This window comes from Pseudophryne corroboree, chromosome 2 (assembly GCF_028390025.1).
Source record: "Pseudophryne corroboree isolate aPseCor3 chromosome 2, aPseCor3.hap2, whole genome shotgun sequence".
NCBI classification, from domain to species: domain Eukaryota; kingdom Metazoa; phylum Chordata; class Amphibia; order Anura; family Myobatrachidae; genus Pseudophryne; species Pseudophryne corroboree.
In genome coordinates, this window is record NC_086445.1 from 195,970,586 (window position 1) to 195,983,416 (window position 12,831).

Genomic DNA, 12,831 nt, shown 5'->3' on the forward strand with positions numbered 1-12,831 from the left:
AGACAAAGCGTCCTCCATGGACTTCCTCCATGCTGGAGTCTGAGAATCAGATTTATCCAACCTCTTAGACAATAATGCCACATTTGCATTCAAGTGTACTAAACATATTCACCCAATCAGCAGTCGGCTGTGCCGACAGTCATTCCCAAATCTTTTTCTGCGCCCCCAGTAACTTCCTCTGGGGAGGAACACTCAGCCTCAGACATGTCGACACGCAGTACCGACACACCCACACGGGCCAAAGAAAGGGGACAGACCCACAGGGAAGCCTGCAGATAGAACACAGAGGGTGTATGCCAGCTCACACCCCAGCGCCCATATACTACAATACAAATAATATATGTAGTTTGCGCTGCACAATATAACATATAAAGCACCAAATTGCCTGTGCCCCCCCCCCCCCCCCCCCGTTTTGCTCCCCAGATACTTGTAAGGAGCTTGGAGGTCGGGCCAGCGTCTCTGCAGCGTCTGTGAAGAGAGAATATGGCGCTGGTGAGCTGTGCGGCTAAGCCCCGCCCCATCCCGATGCGCTGTAGTCCCGCTCGAATTTGAAAATATTTATACTGGCGGGGGTATCGTATACGGTGCCCGGGCACCGAATATGTCTCTGGCCAGTGTAAAAAAGCCCCTCAGTAACTGCTGCCCAGGGCGCTCCCCCCCCCAGTGCCCTGCACCCTGTGAGTGCCGTTGGTGTGTGGGAGCATGAAGCGCAGCGCAACCGCTGCGCTGTACCTCCGTTATTGAAGTCTTCTGTTCTTCTAATAGTCACCCGGCTTCTTTCTTCTGGCTTCTGTGAGGGGGGTGACGGCGCGGCTCCGGGAACAAGCAGCTAGGCGCACCAAGTGATCGAACCCTCTGGAGCTAATGGTGTCCAGTAGCCTAAGAAGCAGAGCCTTTAACTAAGAAGAAGTAGGTCTGACTTCTCTCCCCTCAGTCCCACGATGCAAGGAGCCTGTAGCCAGCAGGTCTCCCTGAAAATAAAAAACCTAACAAAAGTCTTTCCAGAGAAACTCAGTAGAGCTCCCCCCTAGTGTGTGTCCAGTCACTCCTGGGCACAGAATCTAACTGAGGTCTGGAGGAGGGGCATAGAGGGAGGAGCCAGTTCACACCCAGTCAGTCTTTTTAGTGTGCCCATGTCTCCTGCGGATCCCATCTATACCCCATGGTCCTTTTGGAGTCCCCAGCATCCTCTAGGACGTAAGAGAGAAAAAAGGTACAGTTGGAGGGTATGATACTGCACTACACATTGGTTTTCTTTTTGTTTATTTTCATGCATTTATGAATAAAACAAAATCTCAACAACAATAAAATTATGCCAAAAGAGAATTAGGTGGTTTGGATAAGTATAATATTTACTACACCCTTCACAGAAATCTTACATGCTAAAATAATTTTGCATAGGGTTAAATTCGTTAAAAAAAACAAAAACACATTTCTGAGCGATCTTTAGGGAAAAAAAATAGTCATTTAAGTGGTTAAAGCAGAGGATGTTACTGATCGCTTACAAAGGAATCTGTAGCTCTATATACATTTAGTTGAATATGTATTCGTTTTAACAGGCAGACTAACACACGTGATACACTCCTTACCTCTCTGCATTTTACAAGATGATATGGGAACCTGCTAGGGCGAATCATGTGGTTTTTGTCATACGGACACTGGAGAAGGCCTTCTGATTCCATGTTACCTGAAAAGGACTAAAAGAAGAGTTAAATTCAGAGGATGGATTGATACTATTCTTGTGTAGCTTTTTCAAAATGTAATAATTTTACAGAAAATCATTCATAATTTTTTTTTTTTTTTTTAACATGACCATTTAGATTGGCGTGAACCAACAATTGATTGTTTTGTATACTCATTGTTTAAGTATAGTTGAACACGGGTATCCGTCCTTCATCCTCTTGGCCAGACTAAAGGTCTCCATACATCTGGCGCCGCTATGCCCCAACCCGCCGGCACTGCAGATTGGCCGCCAGCGATTATCAGGGTTCCGTCTGGGGATCAGGGAAATTAAGCCTGTTAAAAATGCCCAATTCCTCGATCCAGCTCAGAATCAGGGAACAAGGATTTTTAAACATGTTTAATATTCCCAAGCCCACGGCTGTTGTGGGATCGGCCCATTGCTGTAAAACATCTCTGATGTATAGGTGCCTTAACTCCTGGGGTGTTGACATCGGTAATCAGACCAACACCACAAAGAGTATTGGTGTGAACACAGTTGCATGTGTTAGATATGCAACAGGGGCAGTTTAAGAGAGGAGGAAGCATGTGTGCAGACTCCATGAGGCCTCCCCTCTCCTGCCGGCGTATTCTCAGAGCAGATTCTGGCATGTGCATGACGGCTGTGCCATTTTCCGAATTATATCATTTAGCAGCCTCAGCACAAAGGTAAACATAGTTGTATATGGGTGAGCGGTGTAGGTACCCCTGCTCCATGGTGACGGTCAGTGCTGTCTATAATGGGTGCAGGACCCATTATAGACACACCCATATGGTGAGGTACAGCACAAGTTGTTGAACAAATATAGGAAGTCTCATTCCCTTATTTATATAGTTCCACCAAGTGTCTGCTGCAACAGTCAGGTAGAATTATAATAGTATGAGCAAACTATACAGTAGAAAAAGGTTCAACCAGCATAAATCGAACAGTGAGATATAGATATAAGTAAAGGCGTTATTAACAGTAGCACTCAAACACCCAGTTCCCTGGGAAGGGTGGACAGAAAGAAACAGATTTACTAAGTGAGAGCAAACAGAAGACAAGAATACAATGACAGTGCATGGTGAGAAGCAAGAGGGTGGAGTGTCCTCTGAGATCTTACGGTGTAATAGGTAGGTTTGGGGGAGCGGGGTGACTGAAGAAATTAGAACAAAGGATGTGAGTTAGTAGACCTGGTAGGCTTTAATAAAACAGGGGTGTTTCTATGGAATGTTTGAATTCCAACAGGTTGGCAGACATTTACATAGGGCAGGGTAGAGAGTTCCAGAGAAGGGAAGCAGCTTAGGTGAAGTCTTGGATGTGGGATTGGGAGGAAGTCAGCCAGGTGACAATCAGAGGTAGCGCTAGAAAGGACAAAAGGGAATGAAGATTAATAAGGGTTCAGAGAAGTTCTGATGAGGCGGGAAAAATTAGTGAGGAGTGGAGCGTTTGAATCAGATCAGCTGAGCGTGTTCATCAACATTGGGCTCGATTCAATTGAACGCAAATTGAATAGCACCAGGAAGGAGGTCCCAACGTTATAAAATTCAGCACACTATTTAATCTGACTAGTGGATTTCTGCTTGCACCCCTCAGGGGATGTGAGCAGAAATCCGACAAATCTTGTGCCGCAATGCTGTTTTAAGTCCTAGCGCGGCGCAAACAACATCACGGCAGGGCACTTATGTCGGAGAATGCCTGTTCTCACGCCTAAACACCCTGTTTAAGGCGCAAGTACAGGTATTCTCAGGCAAAGCAGCGTGCTGAATTGAATAGCACCAGGACCTTCTTCCCGGCACTCCTCAATTCGCGTTCAATTGAATCAAGCTCATTGATTTAAGAGGCACAAGAGGGGAGAGGCAGAAGAGATAAACACCAGAGTAGAAAGTTGATGTAGTCCAGGCAACAGTTGACACGGTCATGAAGAAAATTTGAAGCCTCCAGGATGAGGGAGGGCCTAATCCTGGCACTGTTGGAGATAAAAACAAGATTATTGAAGGAACTCCTCCTGCACTAGCCTTATGCTGGCCATACACTAGTACGATATCGCGTACGAATGTACAATTTAGATGCGTCGTATGATGCATTGTGTGCACATCTTACGTGTTCTGGTTAGGATTACGATGAGATGCGCGGCCCCGTGGGTCAAATGTCGCATCCTCAGATCATGTGAGCAGCCCATATTATCAGTCATAATCGTACGCACATCGGACCTTGTTTTATGCACATATAATACATCGTAAACTATCAGCATCATTTTTGAGTGGCATTTCCTTCCAGGTGATCACGTACTTTTTGTGAGGCATACAGTCGATTGGTAGATTGTATGCTTCATTGTATGCACATAAAACTCAAAATCGTGTGCCAGGGGCTCCCGGGGATTTCGAAGGGAAATCTTATGGCCAGCATTAATGTTGCAGAACACTGTAGAGGAAAATACTGTATAGTAATAACAAATATCGCCTTTACAGTCTTGCTATAAAAAGGGATAAACATAGGTTAAACAGATACATAGAATTTGACAGCAGATAAGTACCATCTGGCCCATATAGTCTGCCCTTTTATGGTGTGGTTATTAGTTATTAGGAGTTTGAGTTAGGGGTTTTGTCAGGGTATTAGGGTCAGGGTATTAGGGTTAGTTGTGAGGGTTAGGGTACTTATACAAGCTTCACGTTAGAAGTGTACTAAAGGCCCCCATCCACTAGTGTGATATGGCCACTTTTCATCAGATTCCGAGCTTTCGGATAGAGGGATCGGTTAAAAAGTGTCACAGCGCATGTAATTTTCCTCCGACTCCAATCCGAGGCGCGTTCCTCGGATCGGAGTTGCAGATCGCTATGGCTGCCAAAAGGATTGGTTTGATCCCGTAGGATGACTGGGATCGCATACGATACAACATATGCAAAAGGACCGCATAGGATGTATCGTATCCAGTCCAGCCACGTGGGAGCTGCCGGTTGAGTTGGCGTGGTATCGCATACAAGGTTCACATGCGATACCTTGCACTAGTGGATGTGGGCCTTCACACATAGGCCCTCATTCCGAGTTGTTCGCTCGCTAGCTGCTTTTAGCAGCATTGCAAACGCTAGGCCACCGCCCTCTGGGAGCTTAGCAGAATAATGAACAAAAGAGTAGCAGAATTGCTACTAAATATTTTCTTGCAGTTTCTGAGTAGATGCAGACCTACTCCTAGATTGTGATCAGCTCGGTCCGTTTAGTTCCTGGTTTGACGTCACAAACACGCCCTGCGTTCGGCCAGCCACTCCCCCGTTTCTCCAGACACTCCCGCGTTTTTCCCCCGACACGCCTGCGTTTTTTAGCACACTCTCGGAAAACGCTCAGTTACCACCCAGAAACGCCCCTTTCCTGTCAATCATTCACCGATCAGCAGTGCGACTGAAAAGCGCCGCACGAACACCAGCAAATCTACAAAGTTTTGTGTAAAATAACTTCGCGCATGCACTCTGCGTACCATTCGCATTTAGCAACAAATCGCAGCATAGCGAAAAACGGCAACGAGCGAACAACTCGGAATGACCACCATAGTGAGCCTTATTTATAGTTAGAAGAAAACCCAGACAAAGATCACAGTAATCTCTCCCTCCTAAACAGTCCTTAGTGGCCTAATTATTAAGGCAGTTTTTAATAAATGTAGGCAGAAACAAAAGTTTCTGCAAATTAATATTTATCAGCACTACGTACTAATAGCCTAATGTGAAATCTCAGGCAAAAGGCAAACTACTGAAGGTTGCAGTCCCCATTATCATCAATAGGAATTACCATCTGTTCCCTATTTACCAATCTCCGAAAATTTGTGCAAACAGCCTTATTGCTTATAGAAGCATGTTCGCAGGAGCAGGATTTTACAGTCCCTCTCTTGCATGCTCCAACAATGACACTGTGCACATGTGCAGTGTCAGACTCTCTGGAGGAGTCCTTTACAAACATGAAAGAGTACTCCACAGTGGGGATGTGACTCGCGGGGACCGCTGTCCCTGTGGATTATATTTAGGGGCAGATTCAATTACCTGCAGCATTTACAGTGTGGGTAAAGCTCTGAAATTAGCGCCCAGAGATGTTAAATTTTTCTGCATTTTCTCCATGCAGTAACCCATAGTATCTGCGTTAAGTGACGGAATCTGTGGGTGTTCCCATATGTTAAGCCTCAGAGGGTGCATTTAACATGGATTTTCCTCACAGATCCTCAGGATAATTGATTCTGCCCCTTATACCCCTTTCAGAAATTTCCCGGGTTATTGCACATGAACGCGCATCAACCCGGGAATTTGCTCAGTGTGAAAGGGTCCTGTAAGAATATCCCGGGACGAGCGTCACGGCATTTCATCCCAGGTCTCGACCAGGGTTGAATCCAGGATCGTCCCGGGACGCGGTACAGTGTGAATGGGTATGCCGGGTCAAGGCGAGTCAGCACCTGTTCTCTGCATAGGAAAAGGCGGTGCTTTGAGATGATTATCTCCAAGCACAGCCTCCGGTAGCGTCAGCGGTGACATCACCAACCCGGCAATATGCCAGGTCAGGCCGCAAGTCTGAAGGGGTCTCAAGCCGGGTCACACCTGGGAGGCACCCGTGTACACATTCCCGGGTGTGACCCGGTTATTGTCAGTCTGAAAGGGGTATTAGTACATAGCTGGAATATACAAATTCATTTAAAATGGAAATATCAGTTGCGATTCTTACCATTAATAAATGCAACAGTGCCGCAATTATTAATAAATAGGCTGCTTAGAGAGCAAGGTAACCATAACTGTCCACTTCTCAAACAAGCAGACTGGGCATGCAGGAACTCATTTCCTCTAGCAGACTCTGGGTCTCTCGCTTTCTCTCTTTGATATGGGGGTAAACTGGTTTTCCATTGTAGCTGCTCACTATAGGTTCTGTCAGCATGCTTACACTGTGGGCATGTAAATCCCCTTTTTGGCACCCCCAGCTCTAGAAAAAAAATAAGATTTTACTTACCGGTAAATCTATTTCTCGTAGTCCGTAGAGGATGCTGGGACTCCGTAAGTACCATGGGGAATAGACGGGCTCCGCAGGAGATAGGGGACTTTAAGAAAGCTTTGGACTCTGGGTGTGCACTGGCTCCTCCCTCTATGCCCCTCCTCCAGACCTCAGTTAGGGAAACTGTGCCCAGAGGAGATGGACAGTACGAGGAAGGATTTTTGTAAATCTAAGGGCGAGATCCATACCAGCCACACCAATCACACCGTATAACTTGTGATAAACTTACCCAGTTAACAGTATGAACAACAACATAGCCACGGTTCAACCGAAAAACTATAACATAACCCTTATGTAAGCAATAACTATATACAAGTCTTTCAGAAGAAGTCCGCACTTGGGACGGGCCACCCAGCATCCTCTACGGACTACGAGAAATAGATTTACCGGTAAGTAAAATCTTATTTTCTCTAACGTCCTTGAGGATGCTGGGACTCCGTAAGGACCATGGGGATTATACCAAAGCTCCCAAACGGGCGGGAAAGTGCGGATGACTCTGCAGCACCGATTGAGCAAACAGGAGGTCCTCCTCAGCCAGGGTATCAAACTTATAGAACTTTGCAAAGGTGTTTGTCCCCGACCAAGTAGCTGCTAGGCACAACTGTAATGCCGAGACCCCTCGGGCAGCCGCCCAAGAAGAGCCCACTTTCCTAGTGGAGTGGGCCTTAACCGATTTCGGTAACGGCAATCCTGCCGTAGAATGCGCCTGCTGAATCGTGTTACAGATCCAGCGAGCAATAGTCTGCTTTGAAGCAGGAGCGCCAACCTTGTTGGCCGCATACAGAACGAACAAAGCTTCAGTCTTCCTGATTCTAGCCGTTCTGGTCACATAAATCTTCAAAGCCCTGACTACATCCAGGGACTCTGAATCCTCCAAGTCCCGTGTAGCCACAGGCACGACAATAGGTTGGTTCACATGAAAAGAGGAGACCACTTTTGGCAGAAAGTGAGGGCGAGTCCTCAACTCTGCCCTATCCACGTGAAAAACCAAGTATGGGCTTTTATGTGATAAAGCCGCCAATTCAGAAACACATCTTGCCAAAGCTAACGCCAACAACATGACCCCTTTCCACGTGAGGTATTTCAACTCCACAGTTTTGAGTGGTTCAAACCAAGGTGACTTGAGGAAACATAACACCACGTTAAGATCCCAAGGCGCCACCGGAGGCACAAAGGGAGGCTGAATATGCAGCACCCCCTTCACAAAGGTCTGTACTTCAGGAATAGAGGCCAATTCTCTTTGAAAGAAAATGGGTAAGGCCGAAATCTGGACCTTTATGGACCCTAATTTTATGCCCAAAGTCACTCCTGTTTGAAGGAAGTGAAGTAGACGGCCCAAATGGAACTCCTCCGTAGGAGCAGCTCTGGCCTCACACCAAGAAACATATTTCCGCCATATACGGTGATAATGTTTTAACGTCACGTCTTTCCTAGCCTTGATCAGGGTAGGAATGACTTCCTCCGGAATCCCTTTTTCCGGTAGGATCCGGCGTTCAACCGCCATGCCGTCAAACGCAGCCGCGGTAAGTCTTGGTACAGACAGGGCCTCTGCCGTAGCAGGTCCTGCCTTAGAGGAAGAGGCCACGGATCCCCTGCGAGCAACTCTTGCAGCTCCGGATACCAAGTCCTCCGTGGCCAATCCGGAACAATGAGTATTGTTCTGACCCTGCTTCTTCGTATTATTCTCAACACCTTGGGTATGAGAGGAAGAGGAGGAAACACATAGACCGATCTGAACACCCAAGGTGTCACCAGAGCGTCTACCGCTACCGCCTGAAGGTCCCTTGACCTGGCGCAATACCGCTTTAGCTTTTTGTTGAGACGGGATGCCATCATGTCGATTTAAGGCAGTCCCCAACGATCCGTGATCTGTGCGAAGACTTCTTGATGAAGTCCCCACTCTCCCGGATGCAGGTCGTGCCTGCTGAGGAAGTCCGCCTCCCAGTTGTCCACCCCCGGGATGAACACCGCTGATAGCGCGCTTACATGGCCTTCCGCCCAGCGTAGAATCCTGGTCGCTTCTGCCATGGCCATTCTGCTCCTTGTTCCGCCTTGGCGGTTTATATGAGCCACTGCCGTGACATTGTCTGACTTTATCAGAACCGGTTTTCTCCGAAGCAATTCCTCCGCTTGACGCAGGGCGTTGCATATGGCCCTCAACTCCAGGACGTTGATGTGGAGACAAGACTAGGCTTGACCAGTGACCTTGGAAATTTCTTCCCAGTGTCACTGCTCTCCAGCCTCGGAGGCTTGCGTCCGTGGTCACCAGGACCCAGTCCTGAATGCCGAACCTGCGACCTTCTAGTAGGTGAGCACTGTTCAGCCACCACAGGAGAGATACCCTGGTCCTGGGACACAGGGTGATCCTTTGATGCATTTGTAAATGGGACCCGGACCACTTGTCCAAGAGGTCCCATTGAAAAGTCCTCGCATGGAACCTGCCGAAAGGGATGGCCTCGTAGGAAGCCACCATCTTTCCCAGGACCCGCGTGCAATGATGCACTGAAACCTTTTTTGGTTTTAATAGGTTCCTGACCATGGCTATGAGTACCTGAACCTTTTCGATCGGAAGAAAAACCTTTTTCTGGTCTGTGTCTAGAATCAGCCCCAAAAAGGTCAGACACGTTGTAGGGACTAGCTGGGACTTCGGTATATTGAGAATCCAGCCGTGTATCTGCAACGTCTTCATGGACAGAGACACGCTGTCCAGCAACCTCTCCCGAGATCTCGCCTTTATGAGGAGATCGTCCAAATATGGGATAATTGTGACCCCCTGCCTGCGCAGGAGCACCATCATTTCCGCCATTACCTTGGTGAAAATTCTCGGGGCCGTGGAAAGCCCAAACGGCAACGTCTGAAATTGGTAGTGACAGTCCTGCACTGCAAATCTCAGGAACGCCTGATGCGGGGGGAATATCGGAACATGAAGGTAAGCATCCTTTATGTCCAGGGACACGATCCAATCCCCCCCCCCCCTCCAGGCTGGCCATGACCGCCCTGAGTGATTCCATTTTGAACTTTAACCTCTTCAAGTACAGGTTCAGAGATTTCAGGTTTAAAATGGGTCTGACCGAACCGTCTGGTTTCGGGACCACAAACAGGGTTGAGTAATATCCCTCTCCTTGCTGGAGATGAGGAACTGTGACAATCACCTGTTGAATATACAATTTTTGGATTGCTGCCAACACTAGCTCCCTCTCTGACGGGGAAGCCGGCAGAGCCGATTTGAAAAACCAGCGAGGAGGCAAGTCTTCGAATTCCAGCCTGTATCCATGAGAAACAATCTCTTATGCCCAGGGATCCACCTGCGAGTGAACCCAGACGTGGCTGAAAAACCGAAGACGAGCCCCCACCAGATCTGCCTCCCCTCGGGAAGCCCCAGCGTCATGCGGTGGACTTTGCAGACGCAGGGGAGGAATTCTGCTCTTGGGAACTAGCTGTGTGCAGCTTTTTTCCCCTGCCTTTCCCTCTGGCAACAAAGGATGATCCACGTACCTTCTTGTTTTTATTGGAACGAAAGGACTGCATTTGATAATGAGGTGCCTTTTTTGTATGCTGCGGGGGGACATAAGGTAAGAAATTTGACTTACCAGCCGTAGCCGTAGAGACAAGATCCGAGAGGCAGTCTCCAAACAACTCCACCCCTTTGTAAGGCAAGGACTCCATATGCCGCTTTGAATCGGCATCTCCCGTCCACTGTCGGGTCCACAAGAGCCGCCTAGCAGAAATAGACATAGCATTTATTCTGTAGCTTAATAAACAAATGTCTCTCTGAGCATCCCTCATATACAAGGCAGCATCTCTGATATGCTCTATGGTCATTTGAATGGCGTCCCTATCTAAGGTGTCAATTTCCTTAGATAAGGAATCTGCCCATGCCACAACCGCACTACAAACCCAGGCCGACGCCATAGCCGGTCGAGCAATAGTACCGGAATGATTGTAAATGTGCTTTAAGGTAATTTCCTGCCTGCGATCAGCAGGTTCCCTGAGGGAAGCCGTATCCTAAGAAGGCAGTGCCACCTTTTTGGACAAACGTGTCAGCGCCTTGTCAACTTTTGGCGAATCCCAGCGTATCCTATGTGTTTGTGGAAAAGGATACGCCATGAGAATCCTTTTGGGAACTTGTGGTCTCCTATCCGGAGATTCCCAAGCCTTTTCGCACAAGTCACTTAATTCAAATGAGGATGGAAAAGTGACTTCAGGCTTCTTCCCTTTATACATGTGTACCCTCGTGTCAGGGACAGGGGGTTCCTCAGTAATATGCAAAACCTCTTTAATGGCAATAATCATGTACCGTATATCCTTAGCCACCTTCGGCTGTAATTTTGCATCTTCATAGTCGACACTAGAGTCAGTATCTGTGTCATCGATCTGGGATATGGTGCGCTTCTGAGACCCCGAAGTACCTGGCGCCCCAGGGACAGGCATGGACTGGCTACCTGACTGATCCCTAGCTTCTGCCTTGTCTAACCTTTTATGCAATAGATTGACATTTGCATTCAAGACATTCAGCATATCCACCCATTCCGGTGTCGGCGTTGCCGACGGCAACCTGACATTCAAGCACTCCCCCTCCACATTAAGCGAGCCTTCCTCGTCAAACATGTCGACACACACGTACAGACACTTCACACACACACAGGGAACCCCTTTCCTGAAGACAGTATCCCTGTCAAGGCCCTTTGAAGAGACAGAGAGAGAGTATGCCAGCACACACCCCAGCGCAATGACCCTGGAGACCAACACAAAATGTTTTTCCCCAGCAGCGCTGTATAATATGTAAACCGCCAATTATGTGCCCCCCCCCCCTCTCTTTTAAGCACCCTTTCACCGTGTGTAAGCAGGGGAGAGTCCGGGGAGCTTCCTCTCAGCAGTGCTGTGGAGAGAAAATGGCGCTGGTGGGTGCTGAGGGAGAAGCCCCGCCCCCATGGCGGCGGGCTTCTGTCCCGCTCAAACTTAGTAAAATATGGCGGGGGCTCTTTTATATACATGTACAGAGCCCACCTGTACATGTATACAGTCTTTTTGTCATGCAGAGGTTTATATTGCTGCCCAGGGCGCCCCCCCCCCCCTGCACCCTTACAGTGACCGGAGTATGTGAGGTGTATGGGAGCAATGACGCACAGCTGCAGTGCTGTGCGTTACCTAAGTGAAGCTGAAGGCTTCTGCCGCCTGACGACTTCTGTCTTCTGTACTTCTAGCTCCGTGAGGAGAACGGCGGCGCGGCTCCGGGGGTGGACGCCCAGTAAGAACCTGCGTTCACCCCCTCTGGAGCTAATGGTGTACAGTAGCCGAGGAAGCAGAGCCTATCTTTGACAAGAAGGTCTGCTCCTCTCTCCTCAGTCCCTCGATGCAGGGAGCCTGTTGCCAGCAGTGCTCCCTGTGAAAAAGTAGTAAAAGGTAGAAAAAAAATCCAAACAAAAATGCTTCTAGGCAGAGAACTCTGGAGAGCCCTCTACAGTGCACCCATCTTGCTCTGGACACAGTGTAAAACTGAGGTCTGGAGGAGGGGCATAGAGGGAGGAGCCAGTGCACACCCAGAATCCAAAGCTTTCTTAAAGTGCCCTATCTCCTGCGGAGCCCGTCTATTCCCCATGGTCCTTACGGAGTCCCAGCATCCTCAAGGACGTTAGAGAAAAAATAATAATAATAATAATAAAGACTGGTCCCAAAGCAAAACTCTATACTACCCCCACTTTGGGTAAATACAGCAATATGCCATGAATGATGCCACCTTTGGAAAACCAAAGACCTCCGCTGATCTGAGGAACCACTCCTAAACTCTCCCAACTTGGTAAAACCAGTCCTTTTATTGAGCTGCTTTGTAGTAATACAGTTGTTCACACCTCCACTAACCCATTGTACTTTGTCCCTCACCTGCGCTGTGTGTGACATAACCCTGCTGTTACCCTGTGACCTTGCCACACACTGTTCTATTCCTGTAAAGGCATTACATTTACATAGTAGTAATTTGACTTTTTACAAAAAAAAATGTTATTTAGATGTGTTATTATTTATATGGAGCCACAACGGATCCGCAGCGCCCATTACAGAATAAACAAATGAGCAAAACAGCATTTACAGTTCAAGACAATATAGGACATGTACGG

General features: G+C 47.9%; 1 protein-coding gene across 8 annotated transcripts in view; it reads right to left on the reverse strand.

Annotated features, from left to right (window-relative positions):
- LOC135008331 (uncharacterized) overlaps nt 1-12,831 on the reverse strand; it is a 280,518-nt gene that overhangs the window by 144,101 nt on the left and 123,586 nt on the right. For all 8 annotated transcript variants that reach the window (XM_063952195.1, XM_063952199.1, XM_063952192.1 and 5 more), the window contains exon 2: nt 1,590-1,697. In XM_063952195.1, the coding sequence (XP_063808265.1) occupies nt 1,590-1,697 (108 nt within the window). The remainder of the gene's footprint in view (nt 1-1,589; nt 1,698-12,831) is intronic.